A 12,552-nucleotide genomic window follows, 5' to 3' on the forward strand; every position below is an offset into this window, starting at 1 on the left:
TTATAAATACTTATGTAACATAAATTAGATAAGCGTATGAAATATTCAAAAAATCTGTTGGATTCCGACTGGGCAAAAAGCCAATAACACATTCAGTTAACACGTACATAATACAAAAACAGTAATTTACTACTCCCCGAAATTTATACGAAAAAATTCGAATTCTATTGTTACCTTGTACATTATTAATCGTATCATATATTTGTATCGAGATTTGCTAACATAATATTTCCGCAGTTTGTTGGTGATCTACGCTTTAAGTGAATATCATATTTAGCCATAAGAATGGAAATGTTTGTTTGTGCAATGGATTTAGTGGAAAACCTACGCTGGGTTCGTTTCGTGTGAATTTCCTATTTCGCATTTGGTAACAAAAAATTGCAAACAACAAAAGTAAAAACATAATTAAAACAAAGCGAACTTATTCTTATCATATTATTACTCAGCACGCCATGTATGGCGACACGTGACACAGAATCAAGAGACAACGACAAATATAGAGCGAAAACAATGTGTTTTGTGTATTTTTTTCAATTTATTAAAAAAAAAGGAGAAATGCGTTCAGTCTTATACATTATCACCCGAAGTAGTCTTGTTTGTTATTGTAATTGAAATGTCATGATACCTTGTTTGAGTTTTTACGGGACCTAAAAGAATTGTAATAACATAAATAGTCTTAATATAAACGACGTCTCTTTACGTGTGCTGTTTTGATGGATTCTAGTGAATATATCTTTTCGTTAGTTTGTATAAATTAAATACACAACTGACTTATTTATCTATACCTCTTTTTCTCTTCTCTGTGACAATGCTTATATGTTTCATTTATTCTTAGTTAAGCCAAACGCAACGACTGCAGTTGTTTTATGGGTATGGTAATTAGGTGGATTCAGGAGTTCTTATGGCACGGGCTACAAGAAAAATACATTTACTCGGCTGACACCTACATCGTGTCTTTGTATTTTAGTGACTCCTTCGTTAATATTTCATTGGTAATGGTCAGCTGCCGAAGTGGTAGTTTTTTGTGAACCCTTTTATTATTGCATGGAAATGAAAGTAGTCGATTTGACGTAGAAAAAACTGTTCTTTATTCAGCGCACTTCACCGATTACAAGAGATATACTAAAATTATTGTTTGAAGACATTTATTCCTTCTTAAAATCTATTCTTATTTTATTTACTTAGNTTAAAGTCTATTCTTATTTTATTTACTTAGACGCTATACATTTTTTGTGTATAATTATGATTTTACAAATATTATATTTTTTTAAGACATCGTAAACTGTAAATTATTTTATTTAGGTTCTAGTAGTTCAGTTATTTTTACAGAATTCAACGTGTACCGAACAAAGAATTCCAGACAAATGATCTTCATTGATTTAATCTAACGTCCGTTTTTTCAGTTATTCTACAACTTGATATTTTATGGACTTAATTATTGGTATTTTAATAACCACGTGTTTCAACTTATTACGATTAATGACCCTCTTTGTTCAAATGGCTTAAATTAACGCATATAATGTTCCAAAATCTACTATAATGCACCATAATTTACTATGGTATCTTTATCCGGGATTATTAAGTGGCTTAACGGGTCTTATAATTCTTGATAAATTGAGTTTTAATATAGTCTTGTTATTTACTGTACATAAGTAGGACGCACGGTTAAACAAACGTGGGTAAATTTGAGTAATTTGGGAGCAACCATTACCCAACATAACTTTGTGGTTAAGTGAAGCTTTCTTTATAACCTAGATATAATTTTTAAGGGTAATTTTTCATTTTCTAATATACATGTTTGAATATAGAACCGATACTGTTGCCGTAATGTCAAAACGGTTTGTTATTCAAAGTGGTCTATTTATATTGAAATACGCGATAAATGAAATCGTTTTGAAGAAACAATTGCTTAAATTTATGAACTATTTTAAACTATTATTACAGTAAAAATGTACAAATAACTGTTATGATGATACATGATGTAATAAATGGTTTATTGTGTAAATTTCATAAATTTTTATGTATTTGTTTGAACACGTTTGCGTTATAAAAGTTATTCTATAAAAAGAACTGGGTACTTATTTGTCTATTAACTGTGGTTGTTAGATAACATTGATTATTTGAGAATGATGAGACTTGATTTGAAATCAAGCAGTGTGAAAGAGATTAAAAGGAAAGCTAGTAGCTTTTAGGTTAAACTTAATAAGTAGGGAATGCTCAGTGTGCGGGTCATTAAGGGATACATAAAAGTGCGGGAAGTAAACAGAGAGATATTAGTGAATAAGGGAAACTTGAAACGAGGATTATAGTGGCTGTTCCAACGTATGTGAGATTTGGTGAAAAAGAAAACGAAGGAAAGTAATTTTGATAAATAATTTCGTTGATAAATAAATGAAACTTAAGTTGCAAAGTAAATATCTTAAGAGCTCCCCGTCAATGCTCCTTTTGAGATAACAATGTTTCTATTGTGTTTGCAAAACTATTGCTTCCTTTATTTTAACAAGATGCCAACAATATGTATTTTTACATCAGAATTAATAGTTGAGAAAATCATAACGGAACTTAATGTCGGTTATTTTGTATCAAGCCAACTTTTATATTTTATCTTTTCTTTAAAATTAAAACCACAATGAAACTTTTTACTTTTATTTTGTTGCGGTATAATTTATTATTACTGGGATAGTTCTTTCTGTCAATGAATACACATAATGAATTTTTTTTACTTGAACGTGTTTGCTACAAAGATTTATATACCTGGCTGTGTATTAAGTTATATATTATGTAACTCATACCTTTATTAGATGTTATACTCATTGTTTGCACGTGTTTAAGTCGTAAATCTTAAAGTTATTTCGAAGTCGCTAACGTGGCTTTACAAACTATAGTATCCCTAACTATTTTATAGTTTATATTTTAAAAATATTCTCTGTAAAAGACGTGTTTGAAATTTGTCCTTTAATAATAATATTCATGTTGGTACACTCTTAGATCATATCAAAAAATATGTTTTATTGTTAAAAATTTATAACATACCGGTACATGTAAACTAAGTGAGGGGTAAGTTTTTGAACCATGTTTACTACTATACGCCTAATCTATTTATTCTAATTATTTAAATGTAACTAGCTCTTAAAATAATTTTCCAAAATTAATTATCAGCTTGTTAATTTTTGCTCGTCATATCAATCTAAATCTAAAATACATAAAATTTGATTTTGTATTTTAGCACTGAAACGTCGTGTTTCAACCAAAATTAATTAAATGATGACTTGCTACTCTTTAGTCCACTTTGTCTATTTTTTACATCATTTTATAATCTCTAATGGAAAATTCATGTTCAAAGTAGTGGTAACCATAAATTATGAAGCTTTTACTTGTAGCCTTTGTTCTTAAATCAACATCAAAAAAACTAAAAAAAAAAATATATTCTCTATATTTAAATATCTCTATTATATGAATAGTAAGCGCTTGAAACAAATTGTTGAGCGAATTAATTTGCTGTCTCGTCAATCTTTATTGCATAATTTGTACTACTGGTAGAAGTGTTGCAAATACTACTTATTATTAAAAGTTTTTTCACAAAACGTTGTATTAACATGTGGAAACTCTTAAGGATTCCACCTCATTAAATGTAGATACACATTTGAACACCTCGATGTCGATGATTACTCATTGTGAAAATCGTATTAATTGTGCGCTCAAGGCGTAAACTCGGTGTGTTCAATTGCATCACTTTTCGTGTCATTAAAAAGCTTTGATGGAAAATGTTGTTTTGTGGGTGCTTTACGAGAGAGAGACAGAAACGTAGATTGTCTTTTGCCTAACATGTACTCGCGGCCGTAAGACTTTAATGTGGGAAAAAGGGGCAAACAGAAGACGGTAGTGTCACGTTTCTAATTGAAATTAGAAGTCCAGCAAAGCTCAACCCGTGATTTGTAGCCTTCGACCTCCCCTTTTCAAGTAGCGAGTGTCAGCTATTATAGATTGTAATAGGTATACACTGGAAAAGCTTTGAGTTAATGCCGCTACCATCGTAAAATTAAGCCACCGAGGCCATTAAGCACATTATTACTTGTTCACTCACGTAACACAATAAGGTGGCCGTACATCAAATGAAAGGTAGTTGGTTTATGTAAACTCTGGCGGAGAAAATTAAAAATTCAAGCATCTATTTTTTGAAAATCGTGTCCCCTTGACACACATTCTCTGTGTTGCGGTCGAGGAGAATTTTATGTTTTTAGTTAATGTGTGTTGCGTCCAATATTTTTGAAATTTATAAACGACACGCTGTGCAGTAAAAGTGACGTTTCATTTAGAAACAGATTCTCCTGTAGTTTGTACGCCTATTGTCGTGTAATTAGAACAAAACCGCGCGGCTTTCCTTTAAACGTTCTTAACCAGTCGACGTCGAGACAGATTGATTATTCGATTGAATTGAAAATCGACACGAGTCATTCGGACAGTTTTATCAGTTTAGAAGAATAATATGTAGAAACCCGCGTAATTGATCGCACGGTGGCAAATGCCGTCGGTCAGGCTGCGGAGATGGACAACAGCCCTATTTCGATGTAACGATATGCGTGTCTTCTACAGCTGAAGTGGTGTTGATCGAAGCAATTATAACCGAACCGTCTGTAGTTCGACTTTATCTGACCCTAATCTGAATCGGACCGACTCTTTTCGTCCGACGTACGTCGTATGTCTGCAGACTAAGTAACAATCCGGTCCCATTAGTGTTAAATTTCGGTGGAATCGCCAATGATTATATTCTAAAAAGAAAACAACCAACGTGAACAATATTCGGTCAGTATATTTACCACGCAAACGTACCACTCCTACGTTGTTAATGGACGCGAAATATTTTCACCGTTCGACAGCCAGTTGTTATAATATTAAATCCGCAAAATGTTCGATCACTGATCGATAAGATTAAATAGTACGATCGACGCAAAAACATATGCGTACTACTTTGTTACACTGCGGGTAGTGTAACGAAATTCTAAAAAAGGGTTGTGTTATTTAGTTTTCTGAACTTTATTAAGTCTCTAGACTATGAAAAATTCCCGTACGTCAGTATGGTATATTTAACATAGGCGTTAATTTTACACATTAAATTTTACATACTAGTATCGAAAATTAGTGCACAAATATTAAATTTTCGACGGTATTTATCAGATTTTTTCTTTAAATACTTCCAGTATGTGTATATGAAAATTCGGACATTTATATTTAAGTGTGTACATCCAAATGATTTTATATTTTCTCTTACAACACTATCATTTCTTTTGGAAATGTTAAATGCGACAATAATATTCGTCTTGTAATATTTGTGTGCGCGTACCTTAATGTAAAACTGCTCTGAACACTTGTACTTGAGCTTTTTAATTAGAGTTTGTTACTTTGTTTTCGGAGCATTTTCCAAAGTTTAATTCCGATTACCAGCCGTCAATGCTGTTATCGTAAAGACAAAAGCTATAAAAACGTTATTGTTGGCGAAAATTAAAATACATTTTCCTAAGTATTCGGACTGGTTAATGATCGTTAACCGACGGCGATAGTAATAAAACACATTTAGTCACAGAGTACGAACATCTAGAATTTAAAAACCCTTAAAAATGCTCTAGAGAATTGGCGTTTCAAATAATTATTAACCAACATTTAGCCACTGTAAAGTCTCCAAGAGTTGCCGCGAATACGTTTTACGCCAGTTACAATTCGTAATTAAATTACACTCTCAAAGGCTGCCCCATAAAACTTTTCTTAACATCGTCTGGAGTATTCGGTCCAATAGCTTTTGCGTTACAGATTTAAATTGTTATTAAATTATCGAATTAATTCGTTTTAATGCGAGCCGCGTAACTCTTTTATTAGAACGGAGACAAAATCGTACCAAGTCTTGTAGTGACATATTAATAATAATAATTTGTAATAAGGCTGTGTAAAATTCACAATGCTACAAAGCTACGTATTTAATAAAGTTTCTATTTAATACACAAAAGTGTATCGGCTATAAGGTCTTTTGTTGCCGAGGTACTCATTTTAGTAAGTGAATGCTATTCAGCAGACGGAAGTGTTTCCGAAATCACTTTGTTTGCGCTCTTAGAAAAGAAACAAAAAAAAACCCTGAATATTATCGCGTATTGTAAGGAGTTTATTTTAAATCTCTCTAAGATGGCTATAAAAAACAACTTGTTATCGTATCTCAGAAAATTACATATACCCAATTGCAATTGGATACAATAGTCTGTTTTATAAATGCAATAATGCGCTACGAGTAGTATTACAGTTTAATTCCCAACGGTTGTGCTCCTACATTGAACACTTCACATCTTTAATATACATTAGTCTGTAGATATTTGATTAGAATACTCAGCTGGAGTAAGTATTTAGTATAAAAATTTGTTTGTAATGTTCCTAGAACAAAAATTCATCATTAATATCATCGTTAAAAATATACTTGAACTTATATATCAAATTATTTTGAACCGAATTTAATCTTTTATCCGAATAGTATTGAACATTAACCGGATATCTGCATATTTGGAAAAAAAAATTTTTAATTAAATACTACATTCGGTATATCAGGCATGTCTATTTGAGTTCTTCTAGTAGGCGGATATGTCCGATGAATACATATAACTGTTTAAAAAACAATTTTCTATCGAAAAATTGAAAAACATGAATTTTAAAATACATTGGAAATAATCGGTTATTGCATTGGACCTTTTGTAATGATTTCAGAATCATATTAGATTAATGTGTTCCAAAATACTGAAACAAACTTTTAGTCAAAAAGGGTGAAATATATTTCTCCTAGTTTACATATTTTGTTGTGAATCACTGAAATAACGATTTACTTTCTACTTTTTCAAATCTAATCATCATTGTTTTCTTTGTTGATCTTAAAGTTACCTCAGAATCATTTTATATTTACATACTTGAATTAATCATCTACAATTATCAATCGATTTAAATCAAATAATTGATTAATAAAAATTTGGTTAACATTTTGATAGCAATTATCATAAAAATACCAATTATTTTATTATTTTTAATATATTACGAAACCATAACTTTAAAGTTATAGTGAGCGTTTTACAGTTTGAAGACATGTATTTTTTTTTTTTTTGATTTGAACTATTTCTTTTTATTTAGAAATAAAAATAAATTGATATTTCAACGATGATCGAAACGATCATTGAAAATATATAGTATTATTAGAAGTTAAGCAATCTGTTTTTTGTGCTACATTGTGTAGACAATTTTAATATTTTATGAATATTGACACTTTTTTTATGTGAAAAGATTTATTTTTTACTGTTGATTTATTAGAAGTACAGAAATAATAACTTGATTTACTTCCAATAGACTGTTTTAAAGTAAATAAAAATGTATTTATGACGTGTATCTATTTTGTAAAATATTTAAAACAACAAACGTATCAAAAGTTGGTTCTTAAAAGCAAAATCATTCTTTGATGTGCACTTTATTTTTCGGTTATAGCACATGTGCTCAAACCATAAATTCGCCGACTACAAATTTTCATTAGATTGACTTAACAAGAAGCTCTTATGACACCAAACGTATCGTTGTTCTATTAGCACAAACATGTTAACTGCCAACATACGAAAACTGCCTCGCACCCTTTCCATCAATTCTCGCTTGCCTTAGTCATTTAGCTTTTGTGTAAAACATTATGTTCATGAAAAGGATGTTCTCCGCGAAAATCTTATTACGCTCCGTCGTCACAATAATTAACGCTAGTCATAAACAAAAGTCCAAAGTTCCCAAAACGGTCGTAAGACTGAAATTCGTGTGTGCCCGTCAACGGGCGGTGTTTCTATGAAGTCGTTACGTTATAATTTAATGGGAAATCGCTGGGGAGAGGTTTCACGGGAAACTGTTTCGTTTCTTCTTCCACGTGCATTTAGTGAAATTGTTCTATCTTTATACCGTAAAACAAGTTAGTAGTGTGTTTTCTCCTAAGTCAGTCGTCTGAGTCCATCAGACAATAGGTATCTCACAATCTGTTCTCGAATAGCGCGGAGTATGTTAAGATAAAAGTTTCACAAGAATTTATCTTTGAATACGAGTTTACATATTACTTTGATTAAATTTGTCCCTCATGACTCTGACGAAATTGTTGAGAAATAAACGCACGACGCTTCGACGAGCTCATTCATTGAAGATTTCATTTAAATCAAACTTATTCTCGATAAATCTGACGAGAATTCGGAATTTAATTACGCGCCTGCTAAAAGTAAAAATATGATGTTGGTACATTTTCTAAAATTTCTATCGTCGAGGTTGTTTTTCTCTGCGAACATAATCGCGCACAACGAGTCATTTATAAAATATGACACGTTTCCCGTGTATTTTTCATTTACCCTTCTTGATTTTCTAATTAAAATCGTATCGGTAATTTTATTTTCAGTGCGCAACGGATATTCATGTGTTCCTGTCGCTTTGGCTGAAGGACTGGACATTAAACTAAACACTGCAGTCAAACACATCCATTACGGTCCCAACGGCGTCGAAGTATCCACTTACAATCCGCGTTCTAGCAACGCTGCTGGACAAACCTACAAAGGTAAATATGTTGTTAGCTTCACTCATAGGAAATACGATCAAGGGATATTTTCTGTAAACACATTGTGCCTACTATTACAGCGGGCGAATGACGTACTTAAATGTTGGTGAACTGCCAACGACGAAACACATTAAAACGTTTACCGGTGTTTTGCGACCAATAATCGAACAAACAATTGCCTGGGATTGATTGATGCGTTTAAATAACACATTTAGTATTATTTTTCGATTTTGCGTTTGAATTTCAAATGGAAAGCACTGTAAAACCATCTCAATGCAAATAAAATCAACCTATTTGTACAGCCGACATACACGAGCTTGTATTAAACGATTCGTTGGTCAATACGGCCAAATATGTCGGTCAGCCGTTTATTGTTTGCACTTCAAATGATTTTTTTACCCTCATTTATACGGGTTATCACTGAATATGCATTTAAAATCTAATAATCAATGGCCGCCGAAACGTTTAATAAATTCTGCGGTGTTTGCGCAATGATGTACTTGGCGGCAAGTTTTTAATTATAACCGAAAATACTAAACAAAAAAAAGGACTAAAGGGTTGCTTTTGCTTTGACGAGGACCCAAAAGCTACATCGGGGTTCAATAATCTTTTTTCGTGTTTTGAACGTTTTTCTTAATTACTCCCTTGTTGAAATAAATGTAAATGGCAACTTTCTTTTAAAAATAAAATCGCTTTCCGTTGTTTATAGTTGAGTTTCATTTGCCAAATTTTATATTATTTTAACAATTATATTTTGTTTTGTTTTTATAAGATTTAATTAATAAATTTCAAAGCGAATATATTATTCATTTGAAAACTTACTCTAATCGTATATTTATTGTAATATTTTTATATTGAAATATATCGAAAACTGCGACAAAATAGGTGCCGCAAACTAGTTTAGGATAAACAACAAAAAAAATGAGCCAAGTGAGGTCATCAATACCGTTACGAGGATTTTAAATATAAAAATTTTACTTTTTAACGCAATTTATATAAGATTTAATGACATAATTTTTTTGAAGTTTTTGAGTTAAAAACTTTTCAATCATAAATTAATATTTAAAATATATTTCTGAATTTTATATGTGGGCAACACTGAAAGTTATTTATATCGTATAGCTATAAAATTAAAAATGAGCTTGTTGCGTTTTTTAAAGGGTATCGAGTAAAATAAATAAGTATATTTGTGACACGATTATAACTTTTTCGTGTATTTTTAGGTGATGTCGTTCTCTGCACATTGCCCCTGGGAGTATTAAAACAATCGACCAATCAAAAAACTGAATCGCTTCCTAATACTATTAAATTTTCGCCGCCATTGCCCGAGTGGAAGGTTGCTGCTATTCAACGTCTTGGTTTTGGAAATTTGAATAAAGTCGTCTTGTGTTTTGATCGAATTTTTTGGGACCCCAACGGAAATTTGTTTGGACACATCGGTACTACCACTTCCAGCCGAGGAGAACTGTTTTTGTTTTGGAATTTGTATCGAGCTCCCGTTCTTTTAGCTTTGGTGGCCGGCGAAGCTGCTAATGTTTTAGAAGAAGCTACGGATGATGTTATTACAGCCCGTTGTATGTTAGTATTGAGAGGTATATTTGGCACTGCAAACGTTCCAGATGTAAGTAGATTATTACTTTAAGTTTCATAAAAAAATTGTTTTTTTACATTTTATTGTAATCGTTTTATTATTATATTTCGTACCATTGCATTTGAAATAATTTTTTAATACTTAAAATGGAAAAATTTAAAAAAAATATTGTTCTACACGCTATTGTTTCTGTAGAATTAAATATAATGTATATTTCGTCTGACATAAATTAAATTTATTGTTTTTCTATATGGGTATATTTGTAACGTAAATGTGTTAATAATTGTTTTTGAATTGTCTTCGTGAAGTATGTTATTAAGAAACGAAACATATTAAAAGTAGGTTTTCGGCGTTAAAAAATTAACATTTTAAATGTAATATAAATCAACCAGCGTCATCGTAAATTACTATAGTTGTTTTTGATGTCAAATTCTTACTCTCAACTATCATATTGGGCAATCTTCCTCATTCAAAACCAACCTCATAAATCTTTGTAGTACTACTAAATTGGAAAAAAATTTGTTTGTAGCATTAGCCTACGATTAAATACTTGACTGGGATGTTGTATTTTAATTTACTAGCAGAACGCCAATATTCAAATAATTGTGAATGGCTAAAAATCTCACTTTATCCGTTTCCATAAAAAAATGTTGTTTCGCTATTTAATTATAAATGCCAATGACACTTTTATCATCTAGTCAATCGTTTAAAGCTTTAGGAATTTATAAATAGATGACTTAATTAAATAAAATGAACGTAACCTAGAAGTTAATGTTATAATTTTACTTATAAATCTTTTTAGGAATATACATCTTTATAAATCTTGATGAGTTGTATAATTTTACACAATAGCGGGTTTTTTGAATTTTAAATGTATGAATTAATTTGATTTTTTTTTTTCGTTTAAAATAAAATTTCACGTTTAACAGAGGGTATAATTATAAGTTTTATAGAGGCTTTTACTCATAAGATCTTTTGTTGATGAAATTTTTCGGTTCAAAAATAAAATCATGAAAATTGTTAGATTTATGATTAGATTTTAATTGAAATATTGTGATTAAAAATGTTGAAATGATTTTTCAGCCTAAAGAAACTGTCGTGACACGCTGGAGATCTGATCCATGGGCTAGAGGATCTTATTCTTTTGTAGCCGTAGGCGCTTCTGGATCTGACTATGACTTACTAGCTGCTCCCGTATCTGCTACACAGTCGGATAATTCAGACGAGCCACCAGCATTGGATGGTAGTGAACGAATTTTTTTCGCAGGTAAATAAAGCGCTATATTGTTTTAAATTGATGACGTTTAACAATATTTCAGTGTAAATAAAGTTAAATTAGAATATGTCAAGTTAGTATATTAGTGAAAATTCTGGTGTTCAGATAGTAGCCTTTTATGGGCAGATCCTGTTTTTTGTCAACTTATTATTCAATGATTTTACGGCTCTTTAAAAATAACAAAATGATAGTAATGATATGTAAATCCTTTTGAGTGTTATATATCCTCAAAACACTTCTTCACTGTAGAACTATAGAATAAGTAAAGTGTAAACCCAATCTCGTACGTTTCTGGTTGTAAACTCTGATATATTATTATTTATTATTATTCTTCGAGTCTACTGACACGACGTTGACGTGTTAACCGATTACTCTTGTGTAGTAATACAGTTGTCAAACAGATTAATAACCGTAACGACGAAGGGGTTGATGTGTGCGTCACCATCGTTTTTTCCAGGGAGAAATTAATTTCTTTCACATACTCTCAGAAATACCAGACGCTCTTTTATTTGTCAGCTTTCTGTAAATTAATGTGGGCTCTGAAATATGTATTAATATTACTCGACAGAGATGGAATTTACCTATTGAAGGACTCAAAATACGTTGTATTTTTTTAGGTGAGCACACCATACGAAATTATCCAGCTACGGTACACGGTGCTTTTCTAAGTGGACTTCGCGAGGGCGGTAGAATTTGCGATAAGTTACTAGGATGCCCTTATGCGGTTCCTAAATCTCCTTAATAAACGGTTTCCTTATTTCAATACGTCATACACACTATAATTTTTTAATTTTTGTTCATTTTCAATTATAAAAATATTTTAGCTTTAAGGTTTTGCGACAATTATCGTATTATACTTCACAAGAAGATATTTTTGTACTTTTCATTATATGTTTTATTTTACTTATTATTTTACAATTATGCGGAATAATTATTTTCGACTTTTTTAATTCAATTGTAATTGAAACGATAAATGTTAGAGTGTAATGGTTTATTTGATTTTTTACATTAATTATCTACTACAAATTATAACAAAAAATAGTAAATTAAGAGTAATACAATATTTAAATATGAATAGTAAAATTCACTCAGTTT

General features: G+C 31.0%; 1 protein-coding gene across 1 annotated transcript in view; it reads left to right on the forward strand.

Annotated features, from left to right (window-relative positions):
• The window catches only part of LOC126910446 (lysine-specific histone demethylase 1A-like), a 357,992-nt gene extending 345,641 nt beyond the window's left edge, over nucleotides 1–12,351 (forward strand). Inside the window, exons 13-16 of the mRNA XM_050693061.1 lie at nucleotides 8,435–8,590; nucleotides 9,814–10,211; nucleotides 11,265–11,448; nucleotides 12,075–12,351. Of these exons, the coding sequence (XP_050549018.1) occupies nucleotides 8,435–8,590; nucleotides 9,814–10,211; nucleotides 11,265–11,448; nucleotides 12,075–12,199 (863 nt within the window). The 3' untranslated portion in view covers nucleotides 12,200–12,351. The remainder of the gene's footprint in view (nucleotides 1–8,434; nucleotides 8,591–9,813; nucleotides 10,212–11,264; nucleotides 11,449–12,074) is intronic.
• Nucleotides 12,352–12,552: the final 201 nt, after the last annotated feature.

Source organism: Daktulosphaira vitifoliae, unplaced genomic scaffold (assembly GCF_025091365.1).
Source record: "Daktulosphaira vitifoliae isolate Bord-2020 unplaced genomic scaffold, ASM2509136v1 Scaffold_1, whole genome shotgun sequence".
Lineage (NCBI taxonomy): Eukaryota > Metazoa > Arthropoda > Insecta > Hemiptera > Phylloxeridae > Daktulosphaira > Daktulosphaira vitifoliae.